The sequence below is a fragment of the Melanaphis sacchari genome, unplaced genomic scaffold (genome assembly GCF_002803265.2).
Source record: "Melanaphis sacchari strain LSU unplaced genomic scaffold, SCAv2.0 Contig0_pilon_pilon, whole genome shotgun sequence".
Taxonomy (NCBI): Eukaryota; Metazoa; Arthropoda; class Insecta; order Hemiptera; family Aphididae; genus Melanaphis; species Melanaphis sacchari.
In genome coordinates this window covers 227970-250939 of record NW_020270366.1, presented here as the reverse complement: position 1 = coordinate 250939, position 22970 = coordinate 227970, and the positions used below count along the sequence as shown (strand labels likewise).

General features: G+C 25.5%; 3 protein-coding genes across 3 annotated transcripts; 2 read left to right on the top strand and 1 right to left on the bottom strand.

Annotated features, from left to right (window-relative positions):
- Positions 1 to 1721: 1721 nt before the first annotated feature.
- LOC112591940 (class E vacuolar protein-sorting machinery protein hse1-like) lies at positions 1722 to 5805 on the top strand. Its single transcript, XM_025335904.1, has 3 exons — positions 1722 to 1820; positions 1911 to 2001; positions 5044 to 5805. The coding sequence occupies exons 1-3, from the start codon at positions 1803 to 1805 to the stop codon at positions 5658 to 5660; spliced, it is 726 nt and encodes a 241-aa protein (XP_025191689.1). The 5' UTR covers positions 1722 to 1802; the 3' UTR covers positions 5661 to 5805.
- A 1454-nt stretch (positions 5806 to 7259) lies between these two features.
- On the bottom strand, positions 7260 to 9244 carry LOC112597957 (neurofilament medium polypeptide-like). Its single transcript, XM_025344226.1, has 2 exons — positions 9155 to 9244; positions 7260 to 8347 (listed from the first exon to the last, which is right to left on the bottom strand). Exons 1-2 carry the CDS (start codon positions 9182 to 9184, stop codon positions 7262 to 7264), a joined length of 1116 nt encoding a protein of 371 aa, XP_025200011.1. The 5' UTR covers positions 9185 to 9244; the 3' UTR covers positions 7260 to 7261.
- Positions 9245 to 16019: 6775 nt separating this feature from the next.
- On the top strand, positions 16020 to 17784 carry LOC112596883. The gene is made up of 2 exons (XM_025342710.1): positions 16020 to 16559; positions 17330 to 17784. Exons 1-2 carry the CDS (start codon positions 16436 to 16438, stop codon positions 17752 to 17754), a joined length of 549 nt encoding a protein of 182 aa, XP_025198495.1. The 5' UTR covers positions 16020 to 16435; the 3' UTR covers positions 17755 to 17784.
- Positions 17785 to 22970: the final 5186 nt, after the last annotated feature.

The window sequence follows — 22970 nt, the reverse complement described above, 5'->3', positions numbered from 1 at the left end:
ACAATAAATACAATACAATTAAATTGATTGTTGACATACAAACATCGTAATATTATAATATTATAATATTATACAATATTTAGTTTCATGAATCGTGTATTTATTTAGGTGCCTAATCTTTTTAATATTATCGCTAACGTGTATCACTTCAATAAATTAATAGTTAAATCGATGATCTTCGATATCAGATAATAATATAGATATTAAATAATTCAAGGCTAAAAATACTAATAATTAATAAGAATATATCATTAGTCTTACTCCTCACCGGCTAATTACCTGGCCTATACCAGTAACCACTGAGAATTACAACTATTTAATTTATCATTACCCGTAGAAAATGTATCATAACAAAGTGATGATTATTTTAATTTTCAAATGTTAACAAATATATGTATAAGTAGTTTTAATTTGAAATCTATTTTATAAGTATAATAAAATATATATATTTATATTATAATTTGAGATAATAGTTAAATAATAATATATACATTTATATAAAGTATTCTACTCTCCAGTTTGCTTTAGTCTTCCTTTTCAGAAAATGAAATGGTGTAAGTATTGACATTGTTGTTGGCATAATCATTTAAATTATTAAGCATATTTTTCAATTAAATATTAGTGATTTAAACTAAAATATAAATAGTCATATTTGTATTAATATTTTTTATATAATATTTAACAAAACCGTGTTTTAAGAATCAGGATTTATAAAAAAATTAAAAATATTATCTCATTTCTATCTAGATTAAATTGATTTTATCTGCATCTATATCTAGATATATTTTAATTTATCATTATCTATCTATATCTAGATATATTTTGAGTTCAGATATTTTATCTATACGTAGGTACAAAATAATTATCTAAGCACAATACTGCTTGAAATATATTAGTCTTTGAATTACATATTTATATCGCAATAGCATGTAAAAATGTTAGTGATATTTTAGTTTATAAATTTTAATTTCAATGAAATTTCCCAACTCTACAAGGCAATTGAAAATATAATTTATCTCACAATTTAAACTAACATATTAGAATATATTATAACTGTGTAACTAAATTACATTTGACTTAAAATGTAGATTTTAAAATGAATTATCTGATTAGTTAAACTAAATCATATTTATTTAATATTGTTATGTTATCATTTAAATGAAATAAATTATATACACACATTGTATTGGATGTGTAAAGTAATGTCAAACAATATTTTAATTGGGATTTCACGTAAAATATAACAATTTATATTTATGATATTAACTACGTTTTCTTAATTAATACTTGAAGATTGTATCTACCGATTGATTAAACTTCAGCAATATAATTAAAAGTTATACACATATTTAAAACACGTACACTGCGATAGATCCTCGTATATATAATTTCAATTTATTTAATTTTTTTAATTCATTTGAACAAAGCTGCACGTTTCATATTTTATTCGTAAATAGAAGTTAGTCATTACTTATTACTCTCTTTAATCTTGCCATATTTATGAATGTTAAGTGTCTGATGTTAATTTTTGTTAAATTAAATGAATGGAAAAGATCATGCGATTAGCTCCGAGAGCCAAAAAACCTTGAAAATATCCGGGACTGGTCATATTACTTAGACTTGGATATAAATTATCCATAATAATCATTATAATACCTGAACGATTCCCTACTTTACTTAGAATCATCTATATGGCTATAATCACTATATTGTATATAAAAGACCGAAAGTCATACTAAAGTTAGTAGTTACAGTTTACAATCGTTCAGGTCATCAACGTTACTTCACGAGAGAATCTCATCATGAAGTCTTCATTTTACGTGAGCGCTATTTTCGATGAACGGTTTCTTAAAACTGTTCATAACGTTTCTATATTGTTCAAATACTGTATTTTTTTTTTTTTTTATTAGGTAGCTTTAGTATTATTTGTAACTGTAGTGACAGCCGATGACTCCAGAAGTAAAAAAGAAGCTATTTACAATCATTATGGACAAATCACAGGTAAACATGACACTATAATATTGTAATATAAATTGATGTTTATGAAAAAAAACATAGTAGTGTATTAACATCTTTTAAACTTAATGGCAAACATTTGTTGATTATTTATCTATATTATGTAAAATGTATTACATTATATTACAATAATATGTAGGATTATACTATAGGCATAGGATTAACCTGATCATGTCTTACCAATTACCATATAGAAAAAATTAAATTTATTAAGAAAATAATAAAGACCAACATAATTATTATATACATAGTTTTCTAAAAATTATTTTTATATATTACAATTTTAAAGCTACATTTTATTATAAACTCATCGTGACTATTCCACTAAGCTACTAAGTAGGTTTATAATATCCACGAATTTCACTATATTTTTGACAGTAAATTTGATATATTTATACTTTTTTATATATTTTGGAAAATTGCTACAGGATTAAAAAGTCACAATGATTAAAATTTCTATAGAACTTTTTACTTACTTAAACTAAAAAAAAAAATGAATAATTCGAATTTCATAATAAACATTTGAGATGAGCAATTTATAAAACAAATTTAGATACGTTAATAATAATTTCCATTTAGTATTTAAATACAATTATATATGCTTAAAAAAACAGGTAATGAAGTATATTATACTTGGGTGAGCGAGTATAAAGAATAACGATGGGATAAAACAAAGAAATCATAGTGAGGTTAAAAATTAAAATGAAATATATTTTTGTTTTTATTTAAAAAATACATAACTTTTGATAAATGTATAAAACTATACAAAATTAAAAATATAATATAAAATAAATATTATATCTATCACATAAATATGATTTAACAATAATACATTTATTGTAAAAAATACTTTTTCTAGTATTGTAAATATTTTATAAGTAAAAAAATTATTTCCAGTAATAATACTAAAAACATAATAAATTATAATTTTTAATCATGATAAAAAATAAAATAGCAATTCTTGTATAGGTACCTAAATATTATGAACTTAAATATTAAACACTTACCTTAATAACGTGAATAAACCAATTTTACAGGTTTATGTGATGTATAAAAATGCTTATATTTACTAGTAATATATCTATATATGTATATTATGTTATATTTAATTCATTTCATATAAATAAATAAATAATTATATGAAATCATGGAATCGAACAAAACCAGTTTTATTTAGTGATCATTTGTTACAAATTGTCTCATTATAATATCCATATATTTTTAAAACAAATATTAAAATAATAAATCAATGTTTGGTAGGTATGTATGTGATTATCCCATGATTTTTCTAATAATATTTTAAAATGTTAATAATTATAAAATTATTTTTATGATCGTTTAAATTAAAATTAGGTGAATTTAATTATATACAATTTCCTTTGTCATTTATAATTATTATTTTATCTACTAGTTAACTAAAATATACCTAATCTAAGTAAGTTTTAGATTATTTTACATAAACACTATGCCTACCTAGTAAAATAGTTTACGTCAATACAATGAATTGATAACTCCAGGAAATCTAGTTCACCGGGTTTTTTAAAAATGTATATAATCAAAAACATAATTTGAGAAATATTTTGTGTACATATAATTTCTACTGATCAATTCAATACATTTTAATTTACACGAATAATAAATATTTTATAATTATATAGATGATGTGTAGATTAATGTATATAACATTTGTGTTGTAAGGTTTGATAGCTGTGGTTTTTAGAGCGACAATTGTCCCCAATCATATGTGGTTGCATATGGTTATTTCCTTATAATATTGAAATTGTAAATATTAATAATAACAATTTAAATATATTACTGACAGTTAATATTCAAAACACGTAAAAAAAAAAAAAAAAACTCAGATGCTTATTACGCTTAGACAACATTTTTTTATTGCATAATGTTTGTACTAGAATACTGAATTGTACCTACTGAATTTCTTTCCATCAATATTATTTTTACGAAACCAATAGGCTTCTTCTACTGATATTTGGTGAAATTTTATTTACTAATTTCGTCAAAATAAAATATATAAACGCCGCTTGGTTTTGGTTCAATCGGAAAGTCTTTTCGTCATTTCGTTTCTTTCAAATTCTAATAATAATAGAACCTTTGCTGTTTTCTGACAATATAAAATTGTATTACACTATATTGAATCCAATTTATTTCTCTAAAAATTTTTATAACACAATAAAATAACATTGCGGAAAATCGTTTTATCGTCTGCATTAACGATTGCGCCGATACAGAACGGTACGCAGTTTAATACAATAACGTCAGTCGTCGTTCGATCCTGTAATAGCCGTAACGCGCAGTGAGATGTATTATAGGCGCTCAAATTTCGAAAAATATAAAAAAATAGATCGATCGGACCATGACTGTTCGATGATAATTAATGTGACCAGCTAGGAAGTAGAAATAGACTATGACGGCATCCGAGGGATCATCGATCAGACTGCGTGGTTAAATAATGATATGAATTGGCTTGCGGTAAAGTAAAAAAAAAAAAAAAAATGAACCGTTTTACCCGACATTAGTCTTATAAGATATACGTAATCGAGATTGAAGCATTGTTAAATTTTAAATTTGAATTTACTCTGAAACGCAAACGTGCAATCTGTCTATGTCTCGTACAACCTCTACACGTCTTGTTGCTTTTCATCCAAACGGGTTATCGGATAATCGAATTTTCAATTGCTAAATCTTATATATATATATATACACACACATTATACATTTATCGCCTGTCTGTATTAAAATATTTAAATTGGTGTTGTCAAAAAGTTTTGAATTTTGCGTTGTAGGCGTTAGAGGATTAAACGCGCACCGTTCGGAATTCCGAACGCTTAAATTATTACATTATATTATGATATTATATTATATATACATCCTAAACCAACGACGTGCCAAAAATGCTCTTAAAAATCACGGCGATCGTACACGGTTTAACGACTGTCGGCGTGGTACGAACGTGAAACGACAGCATGAAGTCTAGAACTCCGCGTAAGCGTATTTTTTGCTTCACAGACGCGAACAAGTATTTAGCTGGGGCACCGCGTCCGGCCAACATTTACGACTACCAACGAGTGCCGTACAACAGCTATCAACCGGCGGCGTACAATCAGCTGCAGTACTACCAACAACAACCGTACCAGCGTGTCGGGGCAGGAGGATATCCGTACGGCGGCTACACAGCCGCGACCGGCTACAACCAGTACAACCAGTACAACCAGTACCCATACAGCGGCGGTTTCCAGCAGTACCCTTACAACGTTAACCAGCAGTACCCGTACAACGTCAATCAGCAGTACCCGTACAACGCGAACCAGCAGTACCCGTACAACGTCAATCAGCAGTACCCGTACAACGTGAACCATCCGCAGCACTACGGTTACCAAAACGCGTACGGCCTGCAACCCAACCCGTTCGGCTACAGCGGCTTTAACGCGTACAACTTCAATCACGCGCTCCGCCAAGCGCCTGCTTACCCGAGCGCCGGTGCTCAGCCCATCAGCCCGCCGGTGCCGCATCCGTTCTATCACACGCAAGGAACGTACTATCCGACCACGATCGAAGCCAACAAGCCGCCGCAGCCGCCCGCGGCCGTCGCTGCGGTCGACCCGCCGACAAAACCACACCAATGAAAACGTCGAAAAACACACGAACATTAAATAAGTTATAGACACGTCACATGATATCACCGCTCGTGCGCGTAGAGTGTTATGTGATGTGAGGAAATGGAAGTGAAAAAAAAAAAAAAAAAGCGTAATACAAATATTATAATATTATGTAAAACCATATCACGATATTATTATTATAAATATTATTAATGTGCAATTAAAAAAATAAATACGTCACTCGCATAGCAAAGAGCGATCGTTTCGAATTCAAATATTATTCTTTGCGAAAACAATTCCTTACTACAACCTCCGACATAATAAAATTGTAACGCCATATACGTAGAGTAATAACGATTGTCCTATACAGAGATCAGCCCCATCGATCGATTCCCGGCGATTGCCGAACCAACGATTTGAGCCACTTTAAACTGGAGTTTTTTTTTTTTTTTTGTTTTAAGCGCGTGTTTTATAAACATGTTTAAAACAACTAAATAAAACAAATTTCAATTTGTTGTAATCATTTAAAACAACTGAATAAAACAACAACGACAACAAAACGAGCGTTTAAAAGAAAAAAAGAAAAAGAAAATTATATTGCTTAATTTTAATTTTCTTAAACATTTTTATTTTGTTCGGATCACACATTATTATATTCGTTTTTAAAATTAATTTATGTTTTATGACTTTGTTCAATCTGTGAAACAACCTGGTGTTTATTTTCTCAAGAAATTTATAGCAGAAAGGAAAAAGTTAAAACTTTAAAATGATGTCCGTAAATATTCGTATTTTCGAATTGTAAAATATTTTTTCAATTCAAGGACATCTAGTGATGGGTTTAAAAGGGGAGAGTGCCAATTCTCTCCCCTACTAAGCATAAGATAGCTTTTCTTTTAAATGAAACAATTTTTCTATGATTGACTCGATAAGAATCTATTTATAATAGTGTTGCTAATATCGCCTAAAAATATCTTGATCGAAATTTTTAATTACATTGAATTTTTTTCAATTTCAAATGTTAAACATATTTTAAATTTTTTATAACTGTTTTAAACAATAAAAACGTGTTTTTTTTTATTTTATTTTTTTTTCCAACTTTACTTTAAACTATGGATAATGCGTAACTCGACAACACGAGTTTTAACTAAATTATTCGTAAAATTAACTGTATAACTAATCGTTATGCTGGTATGATAGACTTTTGCAGCTGTATGCACAAACAATGTAGACGAATAGATGAATATCACGTTTAGAAAAATTATTGATAAACTACCATTATGTTTCGGGATTACTTGTTTTGTCTGTACAGACCACAAACATGATACTCGTACATAAATAAAATATTAATTTAATCTAATCTTATAATAAATTATAATAAAAAAATATGCAAATTATCTAAACATCCATTATGAAATTACACCGTATATAATTATTCTGTCAATGATATATTATGTATTCTACGAACGTTTAAAGTATGTTTAAATGTTCAAGTTTTGTCGATGGTTAAATGAGATTCGTGTCTACCAAAATATTATATATATATATATATATACGTACTTCAATAACTTCGATTTAAACTTTGATTGCAAATTTGATTAATTTTTTCATACATAAAAATGTATAAAATTTTACTCTTTAAAATTTTCATATGATTTTACTTTACTTTCGTCAACAACCTCTTCCTCAAAAGGTTCACTCAACTCTGCTAACCTATGCTCTTCTACGTCTTCTTCAATTTCTTCATTAAACGGTTTTTCAGTATCAGCTTCTACATCATCGTGCTCTAAGCTTTCGCTTACCGAATAACTAGTATTTGGTTTGACCAATTTAACCGGAATATGTGGCCCGTAATAAGTAGGTACAGGAGCATAATATAATAATCGTTTATGATGAGGTTTCTTCGGAGTGGGATGGTGACAGTGATCTTTTTTATGCTTTTTTTTTGGTTTTTTTGGCTTGTGTTTTTTATGAACTTTAGGATCACATGGTTTACATGGTTTGTGTTTAGGCTTCGAAGGTTTGTGAGGTTTATGAGGTTTGTGAGGTTTATGTGGATGCACAGGCTTGTGTGGATGTGCTGGCTTATGTGGAAGCAAAGGCTTATGTGGATATGGTGGTTTATGTGGACGGTGATGGTTGCGATGTATCCAATGAACAGGTATTTGACGGGCAATTAATACAGGATGTTGCCGATTTCTGACAATTATACTCAAATCTCTCATAGGTCGTATGATTCTCATAGGAGAACGACCTTGTTGATCACTTATTGGATCTAGTGATCTATTATGTTCTTTTGGTTTCAACGAGATTATCGACGACACCTCTTTTACTTTTTTAACTTGCTCGAAATCTCCATTGCCACCTTTAGAATTTTCATTATTATTTGATTCAGTAAGTCTTTCTAATGAGTCCATCTCTTCCGGTTCACTTAGCTGTTCCGGATTTTCTGGTTCTCCGTAATCAACAATATCAGAATCATGAATTTGTTTAGCCATTGAATTTGACGAATCTGTAGGAATCCATGTATCAGATACTTCAGGTATAAATCCATCTGGAGAATCCATTTCTGGTCCTTGAAATCCATAGCTTCGAGAGTCGAAATCGTCTTGAGTGTCAATTGATGTAATAGGCAAGTCCTCGTTTGTACTGTTTTCTTTATTGTACTCGTTTAATCTTCGGCCGCACGCTAGTGCTGATAACCAGAATAAAGCCAACTGTAAAACATGTCAACGTGATATTTATGATAGATATATCCAATAAGTAAGTGAACACTAAAGAGTAATGCAAATATAAAAATAATCACACAACGATTACAACAGACTAAGTGTTATTCAATGCTGTTGAAAAACAAATTATAATTTCTTTGCAAATATTAAAGGATTAAAAATATAATAATTGCATAAATGTCTCAATTTAAAAGTTAATTGTAAAGCATATAGTATATAAAATGTTAGATACGGATTACTTTTGGTAAAAAAAAAAAAAAAAAATGTTCAACTATATCAAATCATAAGTAAATAAAAATTGACTAAAAAAACAAGTATAAAACGTTAAATGGTTTTATTTTCTACTACATAATGTTGTATAGTTGTTACAATTTAATTCGGTAAATAATTAGATTCTAATAAAAATCAGAAATATTTCCATATTGATTTTATAAAATAAATAAAACAAAATTTATCATCACTCAAATTTATAGTATTAGCACTTAACGTGCATATAAATATTTATATTGAAATTAGGAAAAAAATTATTTAAAACGTAAAAACGTACAAAAAAAACTTTATACATGACAAAAACCTTAAAAGCTATGTTCATTTAAATTTTCAATTAGCAATAATAGTAATATATTATCATGATACGTTTTTTAAATAAAATTAATTTTGTATGTATTTTACGTTAGTTTAATATAGTACCAATTTAAGAAATGTATTTTAAAAATAATTAATTATTCATGATCACAATGACATAATATTATTAGTTCTATACAAAATTTAAAATGTATTCTTATTTTTACTTACCAATCGTTTTGTATCCATCGTTATACACATTCATATAAGTATTCATGACGAAAATTCGATTTTGATTAAGATGCACATGATGCTTTTGACACAAACACCATTTGTAAACTGTCATTTTGATTAGCGAATAAATCCTCAACATATGTACGCTATGTTCCACCTCCAGTGCATGAAATGAACCGTATCACACTAATTGTACAAAGTTTTGGTTTTTGGTTTTGGTTTGTTTTTACACACGAATTTCCCAATATTATGTCACGTTATCGGTCGCATAGTATCGTGACTACGATGTTTTTGTTGCTTTTATTTTTGTACCGGAAAAATAAAACCAACAGCAAGTGATGTAACTGAGTAGTACTGGTAATCGGAACGAAATGGCGATCGTTATAATTACAGGAAGTTGTGAAATCGTTCACTGGACGATAGTGTGAAAATAAGGGCACGTTGATGGCGGAGAATCATTTACCAAATATAGTGGGTACTTATTTTCAGGCCAAGGTCAATACTGGATATTCACTTAAGCATTGTGCCCAGTTAACTGTGAAAACGAGAGTCTTTAAAGAAAACTGAAATCGATACACGACAGCCGTTAGTCATTAGAGAATACCATTTAATAGTGTGTATAAATGGATGTTTTAATGGAAACAAAAATTTTGAGTTTTAACTACACTGTTTTATAGAAGCGTCAAAAATGACATGAATGTCGAGCAAATATACTTTATGTATTTGTATACATGTGTTTTTTTTTCTTATTGAATCCATTTACGCAATGAATATTACCATCATAATATTTAAAATATACTTATGAATATAGAGTACTTGATACAATTGTAAAATATACATTCAAAAGTGAATAAAAGCTCACAAACTTTATTTAAGCTTCTATAGAACGTTTTTTTACTGTAAATGCATACGACATGAATCAAACAAAAAATACACGTTTTTATCGAAAGTTATAACGAAGAAACTTTTATAATTTAACTTATTTTTGTATGATAAGAAATCACACACACACACAAACATGACCTAAAAACTTTTTTCCAGTGTAAAAATAATATGATAATTATATGAAAAATATATTTTTTATGTATTCTTAAATATTATATACAATATTATATAATCATGTGTACGTCTATATTTTTGCATGTATGAAAACATTGATGAGAATTGATTTTATTTTAATTTTATAATAAAATACATTCAACTAATACTACCTACCTATTATTTTATATTATTTTTAAATACTTAAGGATAAAATAGTAAATACAATCGATTCATTTGATTCAATTTCATTATTGTAAGATTTGTATACGTGCACAATTCTATAATTATTAGATAGTTTAATATCAGCTGTAATAATATTTTAAGATATGTTATTTTTTATGATCCCAATATTGTATGATATAAAACTATATTGAAAATTATAAATTATACGTTTTAAATTGTAGGTACTAAAATAATTTCTTTTAGTTTAGGTAAATACTATATTTTCATACAAGTAGTGAATCAATAATCAACATAAATCGAGCCATTTTTGATTTTAAATAACTAGTCTTGGCCCTTATCCATACTTAAAACTTAAAATAAAGAATAATGGAATCGATGAAATATTTAAATTAAGTTGAAAATGTTTCGTCATTGACACGATTTATTTTGAAACTCACGTTTCCTTCAACAGCATTTATAATTAAAATATTATATTATTATATATGTGTTTGTTATGCATATGTATGATATAACATAGTGTAAACACAAACAATTATCTTATATTTTCATTTATAATCTATGGTGAATATACATGCTACATAAAAATGAAATGTTTCATAATGCTAATAACATTATGGAAACAATTATTTTTATCAAAATGCTTTAATATATATTTATATACCTACAGTGTAGGTCCTACACAAATATAATCTATTTTTTTTTTTTGTTAACGTTTTATTTAGAATTAAATACACGGAAAAAAAATTATAGTTGTTACAACCATATAAATGATTAACCCAACCATAATCTCAGGTTAATATAGTGACACAATAAATGTATAGTTGGGAATACTAAAATGAATTAGTTGAATCTACATGGTTGGAATAACTATAAAATAGTAGTTAAAAATGCAACTATAAAATTATAGTTAAAATTTTAACTATAATGAATAGTAGAATTAACCAGTTATTATAGTTAAAATAACTATATTTTTGTGGTTAAAAAGTATTTGCAAAAATATGAAAAAAATGCAAAAACTAGATTGTTTCGAGTTTGGGAATTGAACTTGGACTAGATGTCCCTAAACCCTATAAAAGTCCTACGCCTTAACCTACCTAACTACCTATCAGATTAGTCAGATAGGGCGAAATTAATTATTTAAGCAAATTAATTTTTTTTTTAAATCTTAATATTTTTATTTTATTATTCAACTTTTAATTTGTTTTTGTGTTTAAGATTAAACAAATAATTAAAAATATAAATAGTATATATTAGGTAGTTGATTTAGCATCAAATGTATTAATAATAAAATATTCAAAAAAAATAATAAAAATACAAATCATATATTTACACATCTGATCACAAAAGCAGATGCAGACGCAAACACAGGCCACAAACGAATGACGATGACAATATTGTAAACTTATAATAATGCTTATAAGTTGTAATAATAATGTAGCAAGTCCTGGAACTTCTTTAAACACGTCATGTATATGTTTATACAAAATCAAAAATCACGATTATTGGGAAGATTGTAAAATCATGGAATTCGATTTAATAGCGAGTACTCTAGATTATTTGAAATTACATATCCGTACGTGTAAACGATTAACCCTTTTTTACGAATATCGTTTAATTGGAACTATATAAGTAGGCATTAGATTCACTATAATATGCCATTTAGATACTAAAATATATAATAATAATTAATAACACATCATGAAGTACCTATGCAAGCTATCTTTCCTTGAATTAGTTATCACATGTGTAACGTGACAAAAGTTATTCGAAATGTTCAAATGTTTTTAATTGTATTTAAACCAAATTTTAATCATTTGACATTTCATAAGTCTTATTATTATTTGTACAAAATTCTAACTTTTGAATTAGGTGGGAAAGTTGCGCCATGGTTATGGTTACTATAACTGTTTAATATTTGTACACCAACCATTTCGTATGGTTATATTTGAATTACTAGTTTATATAGTTGCAATAACTATAAAGCAAGTTGGTTTGACTATAATTGTTCAACTAATTCATTTTAGTATTTTTAACTAAACATATTGTTTGACACAACTAAATTATTTATTACACCAACTAGAAACTATCTAACTATTTACTATAACTAAATTTTTTTTTTCCGTGTAATTATTCATTGATTTAAAATCCTTTCAAAATTGATTTTATTTCATAAGAATTAAAAAAAAACTGGGTGAAAGATTTTTTCAATTATTTACAACACCAATCTTATTAACATTTGTGGTGATTTATTATTATTAGCTAACTCAGAGAAATTTGTGGTTGAATAGAATTGTGTGTTAGTTTAGGATAAGGTTACTGTGGTATTCACATCCATGTGATCGGAATGCTTTATACACGTCATTTATTAGAATTCCGATATGAAAAAATTCAATTAACAATATTCTAACGTATGTATTTCTTAAGATATTTTATAAATGTCAATAATATAACAAATAGTAATTGATTTTTAGTCATATTTTAAGTTATATAAATCGTTAATATATTAAACATTTAAATATCTTATATCGTTTAAATTTTAGCTTACTTACCTAATGTTCATAAAAAATAAACACGTCTATAATGACTATTATTTTTTTTTTTTTATTCCAATAAGGAAAACTAATACGATATCACATGTAATATTTTTAAATATTTATAGTTAATACAATAAAAAATATTCTAAATTAAAAGTTTGTATCATCAATAGCTACACTTAAAGCAAAAGCTATTGAAGAAATTTTATTGTTCTACGGTAAAGTGTATTTAAATAAAAATCAATCACAATATTATGAAACATAAAAATTAATTTCTTCACTTAGAATCTAATACTGAGTTTCATTCTTATGTTTTGAATAAGTAACTAAGTAAAATTAAATTTTGACATTACAAATTTAGTTAATATTAAAACATAAAGTTGTTTTCAAAATTTTAAAACCACATAATAATACTAGATACTTTAAAAATATATTAAAATATAAAGAGTGTTTTTTCACATTAAATTTAAATAATAGCATAAAAAATAAATAAATAAATAATCATTTATTATTTTATATAAATTATTTAAAAACTATTTAATCAAATAAAAAATAACCCAAAACATAAATTGATAGTCTTACATTTAATAAATAAGTTTGTAATACAATTGAATTGTTTAATTTTAAAAGATAAATATTATTTTCAGTATATTATGATTTGGATTAAATTTGATTTTTTAGTTTTAGTATAAACTGCATAATGTAGAGCATTATATTAATTCTTCAAATATTAGTTATAAAGTTTAAAAATTTTAAAATTGTTTACTACAAAATAATTGCCATTTATATAGTTTTGTTATTTTATAGAAGTTTAGGTTTCAAATTTTTTTCATAGTATTAATCAGCGGTATTTGTAAATTAATCTATATTAACATTAAATATTTAATTTTCTTTACAGTTCGTTTGTTCTTTTTTCATCATATTAACTAATGGCCATATCAATAACAAAAAATAAAAAAAGATCAATTAAAAAAAAAAAAAAAAAACAATTGTAAAATTAATACGTTAAATACTGATTTAATTTTTCCAGAAATATTTATTTTCTGAATGTTTCTTTCAATGATTAGGTACATTTTTAAAGTTCTAATATTGTTTTTATCCATTATTCATTGAAAACAATTTTAAGCTTCTTTAACATGTTTTTTTAATCACCACAAATTAAGCTAAGTGTTTCAAGATTTAAATATTTAAATTAAGTTTTATAGTGTACAATATAAATAATGCTTTTAAATCAGCTTATATAACCATTTTAGAGTTTAAAACCATTTTCATAAACAACATTTTGTCATTTTTCTAAATAAAAACAATTTTTATACTAGTGAATAAATCAAATATAGTATCAATCTATCAATTTAATTTAATTACCATCTTTTATATTATTATTTATAAATGTTATGGTAATTCTTGGTAAATTGTATGCGTGATAAACATATAAAATAAAATATAATATAACCTATATCACTATACGGATTTAAACTCATGTTTTTTAAAGGTAAATTGCATGATAATAAATTTTAGTTAATAATAATAATAATAATAAATAAAAAATGTAAAATAATTAAATATTTTTGGAATTTAACTAGGTAGATATATATTATATTTTTTTTTATTGAAAAAAATAACGCTTCAACAACAAAGATTATTAGTGTGTAGATTAAATTTTACATTTTTTTTTTATTTTTTATACTGAATTATTACTATATCAAATTAAATTAAATAATTCGAACATTTTTAGAAGATTTATTACTTTTAAGTTTGATTTTTTTGTCGGGTTCTATGATATCTGATAATTGTTTAGGCAGATCGTTTTTTATCCTGAGCTCTTTGTATTTTAAACACTCAGTTAATATGTGTTTTACTGTTTGTGTTCCGTATGTGAGACAAATTGGTAGTTCTTCTTAGGCCATTAAGAAGCCGTGTGTAAATGTTGTGTGTCTTATTCTTAATCTGTTTAGGACTGTTTCGTTTTTCCTATTACTGTTTGAGGGCCACTTGAAGATTGTTCTTTTAATTTCACTGAGTTTAAACCAAATATATTGCAGCATTTTTTTTCATAAAATTGTAACTATTATTGTCTTATTTAAAAATAAAAATTGTATTTTATGTGCTCGTACGTGAGTATAGAAGAGCAAAACAATGGATGGTCTGTATTCAATTTTACTATTTTTTGATTCTGGTATTAAATATAAATGAGAATATTAAAAATTATTTTAATATAATATTGTATATTGTGATTTTTTAGACAACAATTGTATGTCAATGAAAAATAAAGAAAAGAAAAAAATTGTTATTTAATTTACAAGCAATTTTAATTAGGTTTTTAAATGTAGGTACGTATATGGTAAACAAAATTAAATATTAAGTATTTATGAGAAAATTTAAAATATTTATTTAAAGTTTTAGTTTTGAGATGTAAACATAGGTTCTGTCTCAAATTTTTATAAAATTCAAATATAATTAATTTAAAATGTTTGCTGCGAAGGATTCATGAACACAAATTAAGGTTAAATAAAAATGTAATTTTTATCATATGTATCATATTTTTACGTAGAATTTTTTTTATTTTTTATAAGTGTATAAAATTTAAAAAAAATAATAAATTATTAAATAAAAATGATAAATACACGATAATATAAAATAAAGTTATTAAGTATGTATTGTATATTTATTATTTATCGAATAAGTTAACATTTCACAGTAATTTGACATGATATTAAATTTAAATGTATGATAAAGAACCAATCATATTATACTGAGTAAAAAAAGTATAAATCCTGATTTAGGGAAATTGAAAATAAATATAAAATAATATTTACTTGCTTTTGAATATTTTAACTAGACATTTTATTGAATTTTTTAGCGATCAGTCTGAAAATATTTTGATTAGTAACAAAATGATTTAAAAATAAAAATAAAAAAACTATAGCTGTTTCATTTTTCTTCAGTAGAGATACTGTTTTACATTAAAATTCTTCTATTTAGTAAAATATTAACCACCCACATCTAAATAATATAATATAGTACTTACATGTGAAATATTTATAATACAATTACGATCATAAACTTTACTTGAGACTATGTGGTTATGGTACTGTTTTAGAATCATCAGGTTGACGCCACTGTCAGCATATAAATAAGTAACAAAGACAAATTAAACGATAGTCTCGTGAACCAAAATCAATCCGGAAAATGTGTTCCGGTTTACGTCGAAATCGCAACGATAAAACGATAACGAAAACGACGATGAAAATATGCTATTATCGTACATTTGTGTGAGTTTTGAAAACCTTACTCGGATGAACGCGAACGATCAATCGAATTGGTCAACGAACCGTTTCAGACGCATCGAACGGCATTGGGATGATCGTACGGCAACAATAACAAATACACGCAGGTACGCTAAACAACGACCTTGTGCGCGTTTTCACTGAGCCCGTGTCGAGGGCACTTCCGGTCTAGGTGTCAGATAAATATCCGCTGATCTGGAGGATTTCAATCAAATCACTACTGAGTCACTGCAATGATGTTCCAACAAATCGCAGCTCTCTTGATTGTCGGAACGAGCGCGTCAACTGCGTTCGTCCACTCTTCCAACCAACAGTCTAGCCATAAATCAGAATCTAGTTACAGTCGCAGTTCTTCACGTGAGTTTTAAGTATTTCTAAATCATTTTTTTTTTTTTTTTTTTAATGCATCAATGTAGTTACTTACATATACGTTTACCTAAGTTATTCTTTGAACACAGAATTAACGACAAACGCGTTCAACCATCAGCTGTTGTAGAGCAATTTGATTTAAATTAATACCCCACCCCCGTACTAACGGACGGATTAATATTATTATTGTGTGGTTAATTATAATCCACTTAAATTCAGCCCGGCGATTATTCATTAAATTTACATAACGCCCTTAATGCTCGGTAAAACTTCATTATAGCGTAAAACGAAAAAAATAAATAGCACCTTCCGAATAAGATAATCCTAAAAGCACATCAGTTTAATGACCAACATTTTAAATTTATTACACACATTTCGATACTAAGAAATTCCTACGCTCGACTATGTTTTCATCAAATAATTAATAATTTGCATAATATTATAACTTACTTATTGATCTATTATTTTTATCAATAAAAATGTAAAAAACTGTATCTAATAATAACTGTGAATTTATAGTTTTTAGAACTTCGAAAAAGTGCTTTATGCATATAGTGAATAGTGCTAAATCTATCTACGAGTTTCTGTAAAATATTAACATTTCTAACATTTGGACGAAATAATTTTGAATTTTATTCAATAATTTTATGTAGTAATATTATTTGTTACTTTTTTAGTTTTGGTTGTATAGATCTCTTAGTTGTTAAAAATCAGATATTGCATATAATGAATTGTAATAATTTATGTTTTAACTGTAGATCATGGTGGAAATTCATACAGTTACGTCAGCCAATCAGCTCACGGTCCAGGTTATAGTTATAGTTACAGTCACTCTAGTGGCGGATCACCATTATTCTTACCCGAATACGCTGCTGGATATCATGTATACACCCCTATATTCATTCCATCAATCGACTTTGATCTAGATTTCGATTTAGATGATGATCTAGATACTAATTTAGATTTCTATATTGATACGGACTTAGATTTAGATATAGATTTAGATTTCCCAGGAATTGAATACGGACTCGGTTACGTTGGAAAATATGGGCACTTGTATAGAATACCAAAATATGGAATTTCCAGATTGTACAGCAGTATCAATGATGGTTTTTTCAACTATGGAGGAAATTACGGATATTTAGGACCATCGAGTTATGGATCTTTTGATATTTTCAAATAATTACAGCCTAATAGTAAATTCTACTATTTATTTATTTATTTATTTATTTATTTATTTATTTACTAAATTTATTTATTTAAAATAAATATTTAATAATTTATTTACCATGTTAACATGCTATTAAGCATATGATCTAACCCTTTTGTTAACATATGATATAATTTTTAAAACTTAGTTAGTACCTATTCTATTGTATAATAAACATCATGATGGTTTGAAATGATTTTATTTACAAGCAAAACTTAAAATTTACTTATATTACTCTATAATACTTTACCGTATAAATAAGTATTGATTGTATTTATGAAACTAATACTATAATATGTATTAATTATTTATATCTGTACAGCATGCAATAAATAAAATACGAGTATATTATAATGTTTGAAAATATTTTTGGTAATTAATTCCATTGCAAATTAATATAATATTGGGACAATATAAATAAGAACAAGCTCGGAAATGTGGTCACAATAGCAATAAATCATCTCGCTAATTATTTCGACTATGTACTATATTAAAATATTAATTTACACATTAATATGGAAAATTCAAAATAGTACAATGACCGTATATGTGTTACATTTTAAAAATATGAATAATAATTATATCATACATGTATATTATATGGGTATTAAATTGTTACATTTCGTACTACATAAAATACATAATATTAAGTACAACTGTTTAACTAAAAACAATAGTTTATTATCATTACCGATATTATAGACGGGTCTGTGAACTAATATAACAATCAAAATACAAATATAAAATCATTTTTTTTTTTTTCAATAAACTTGATTACAATAATTTGCTTAATAGTAAATTAAAGGTTTTAAAATTAACTCTTAAATTTATTTATTTTCATGACTTTAATATGTAGAAATTGCAAATTGTCTGATTTTTTTTTACTACACACACTTATAAGCAAGAATACGCAAAACAGATTACCTACCTTACGTATTTCAAATACGGAGTGTAAAATAAATCTAATTTGGGTACTAATCTAGTTAACAATAAAAACACATTGTTCAGAAACACAAAATATTTTATTTTTTCAGTATATTTGAAAAATAAATTAAATAATTAATGAAAATTACAAAATTATATGTAAAAAGAAATTCTAGTATTAATATGGCATCTTGAAAATATTATTTCATTTTAAAACTGTAAGTTTTTTAAATACTATATTACTAATAATATTGTATAAACTGTAAATATAATCAAGAGACTAGACATCTGTTGGCTTAGTTTGCGACGGCACGTGGAAGATAATAGATAGGTACTTTATAGATAAGAACACTTTATGCATACTTTTGTCATGTATAGGAAGTAGAAACGTATCGGAGAAAAACATCGTTAAGATTGTTATTATTTAGTAAAGTACTTAATGAAATTCAGACGCGTATATTTTATCATCAATTTTCAGTTATTCTTTGTTTTGTATTTTTTTAAATACTTTAAAGTTTAAATATAATAGTACAAAAATGCAAAATATTTTTTAAATGTATTAAATTGAAATACTGTCAGTTTATGTCTATGATATGTAGCCATATTAATGTAGATAAATATTCATAATGTTATTTATTGTATCGTAGATACTATATTATATAAAAACGATAAGAAAATATAAATTCATATCATTATTAGTTATAACATCAACTCACTATGATATTAAATAATTTATTATGTTTTAATTAACACTAAGTATACATGATATTTAATCCTGAGTTATTCAAATTTTAATAATTATGTGTGTCATATTATTTGAATAAACTAACTCAAGTCGTTAGTTTTATCAACAAAAGTTAATAATAATAATAATAATAATAATAATAACGTCGTATGTTATTGTTACTGAAATTAAAAAAAAAAATAATGAAGTTCAAATGTTGACAATATTGGATATTCAAAAGTAAAATTATTATTTCTAAATAAAAATGTTTAAATGGCCAGACATGTTTTTAAATATCATAAAAATAGTTGTCTTATATATTATTTTATTTTTATGCTTTTAAGTACTTTCTAAACATGATAAAATATGAATTTATCGGGGTGCTGATGTTGGAATGATAACTTAGTAAATATACATAAAATGATACAATTTAGTCATATAAAATAGCCACTTATTGAAATGAGCCATAATATAAGGTATAAGTATTATATTATTATTTAATTAAAATAAATTGTATTGGCACATACTGTTATATGCACAGCGTACAATATTGAATGTTACTCTTAATTCCTTTACAATGTTTGACAAAAATTATGCCTAAAAAGAGCTATGACTATTAGTAATTACTTTAGGCTATCTCCAAATAATCATAAATGGCTTAACATGTAATATCGACTGATCGCATGTGCACAGTGCACACGTTTTAAATGAAACGGTATTATAAAATGGCTTATTAACAATTATATAATAAATACATTTTCATGGTCAAAACTGTACATTTTCTAAACCATAAGTAATGTTAGGTAATTGAATATATAACATTACAATATATTGTTAGTTAAATGACTTTTGTGTTAAAAATGTCAATATGTCATAATTAATTTTATAATAATATGTTATTTAACATTATTATTGTTGTATTAAAAAGCTATTAATTACTTATTAAACGAAAATCGAACAAAAATACTGTAATTATTTTTAAGCTATAACTTCAATAACTTTTTTATTTGTAATTTAATTTATGAAACGATTGAGACTCAAACCAAACTGAACTATTTAAATTTTGTATCAAACACAGAAAAACGAAACAGTAAAATCTATTAATGTTAATGGATATTTTTTTTTTTAAATAACTGTTTAATTTGCTTAGAAAGAAAAAAATATTAAACTAAAATAAAATTATAATTTAAGAAATATAAAAAATACAAATATGACTTTAACATGATTTCAATTGAAATTTCAAATATCGATATTTCTATTATAATCTAGGATTAGGGGTCTAAATTAGGTACGAAATACGTTTTGAATAATCCACTATAAGACTAATTCCAAGTCGGCTTAACACACCGCCGGTTTCCAAAAGATTACGTTTTGGGTGGATCGTAAAGGTGGGATACACATCTGCAGTCACCCATATTATTCGCAGATTTCTTATATACAAATGCCGTCAATTTAAAACACCTTGACAGCAGAACGTACTTGGAATATATTGTACTTACGTATTATCATTGATTATAAATTATAGATGCTTACTTAAAATAAATGGTATTAAATTATGTGTATTGTATAAACAGGTTTTTAAAATTTGGATAAGACTTTTGTAAAATAGTTCCTTTGAAATACAAATATTATTTCACACTACTGTTGCTTCGTATTATTCATATTATATTATAAACATATAATAAATCACGTTCCTATTATACAAGATCGTTGTTATATTATTATCTTAGACAATTAGATAGAGAGCGAATTCGGCGGGTTGAAAGATAAAACGTGCCGAATATAAAGGACGTTTTTGTCTTTAGATAACTATGGTGTACAATAAATTGTAATAATTCAGCGTTTGAGGTTGTATGGCAATTAAACACTGCGTAATAAATATAATATAATTCACATTTAATAACGAGGATTATTATCAATAAAAAAATTATTATAGTACTAACTAATAATTTAATACCATAAATTAACAATTCTATAAATGCGATGATTCACCTATATGTTAAGTGGAAATGGGTTGCAATTCGTTTACATAAATTCTTATAGCAAGTTCAATAATACATTACCTAAATTATTTTAAAACACGCGCAAATGTGGTATAACCTTTTTTTAAAAACTATGTGTGCAAAGGGGTAAACGGTTACTTTGTACTGTTCATTGTTTAAAATGCAGAACGCGGACACTTAGTACGGTCTGGCAAAAACGTACATTGAAGATTGCGGAAACTTTGTACGGTCGGGTAAAAAGGTACTTTGCAAAACGCGGACACTTTGTACTATTATATACATAAAGTATATATTATAAATATAAGTTTTATACCTAAGAAGTAACTAGTAATTATGTATAGTGTTAATTATTAAAATAGAAAAATAAAAAATAAAATTGTTATAAAATATTGTATAATAATAATAATAATCTAAATAATCAATAATATCATTCTATCATCAAACTACATGTAAAAATGTGTACAATATAAATATTAAAAACATGTCAAAAAGTAGTATAATATAAAAATGGTATTTAGATGTAATGGTTTTTAGATTATTAGCTAATAAAAAATAAAAATAAAAATAGTGTAATATAGAAATATGTCAAATATGCAAAACAATTAGACGAATGTAGCAATAGACTTCAGAAAAGACAAAAATCTTATACGGTTGACAATAATAAACTATTTAATTTATGTAACCACCATCAAAAAAAAGAATTAACAAAATATTGAATTTTTAAATTCCATATACTTTCCATGTAGTTTTTAACTATTTTTTCAGTATTATATTTTTTTTTTTTTTTGTCATTTGACATATTTCTATATTATACTTTTTTTATTAATTAATAATCTAAAACCATTACATCTAAATACTATTTTTATATTATACTACTTTTTAACATTTTTTTAAATTTTTTAATATATATATTGTACACATTTTTACATGATATTATTAATTATTTAGATTATAATTATTATTAAACAATATTTTATAACAATTTTATTTTTATTTTTTCTATTTTAATAATTAATACTATTCATAATTACTAGTTACTACTTAGGTATAAAACTTATATTTATAATATATACTTTATGTATACTATAATAATACAAAGTGTTCGCGTTCTGCAGAGTACCTTTTTACTAGACCGTACTAAGTGTCCGCGTTTCGCGCTTTTAATGCTTGACCATACAAAGTGACCGTCAACCGTGCAAAGGTCTATTATATTTCATATACAATATCCAAGATTTATGTGACAATCGATTGACAAATAGGACACAGGAAATGGCTTTTAAAGATTATTATTACATATTGTTATTGTAATGCAGTATATTGTACAAAATAAAATATAACATAATATAATGTAATATGATGTGTACATATATTTTACAGTAATTTTCGCTACTCGTAGATGCAAATGCTGAAATGCATTATGGTATTAAATCATTGTGATATAAAAAATCTAATTTGTAATTGTATTTTTATGTAACTAAACTTTTATCAATAATTATTAATTACACATACCTAATACACTACAATATGTATAAATATAC

Coding starts and splice junctions, on each gene's coding strand:
- LOC112596883 (XM_025342710.1), top strand. CDS start 16,436: ATGATGTTCCAACAAATCGCAGCTCTCTTGATTGTCGGAACGAGCGCG. Junction 16,560..17,329: donor TTACAGTCGCAGTTCTTCAC/GTGAGTTTTAAG, acceptor TTTTAACTGTAG/ATCATGGTGGAAATTCATAC.
- LOC112597957 (XM_025344226.1), bottom strand. CDS start 9,184: ATGTGTATAACGATGGATACAAAACGATTG. Junction 8,348..9,154: donor CGATGGATACAAAACGATTG/GTAAGTAAAAAT, acceptor CATGTTTTACAG/TTGGCTTTATTCTGGTTATC.
- LOC112591940 (XM_025335904.1), top strand. Junction 2,002..5,043: donor TCATTATGGACAAATCACAG/GTAAACATGACA, acceptor TTTGCTTCACAG/ACGCGAACAAGTATTTAGCT.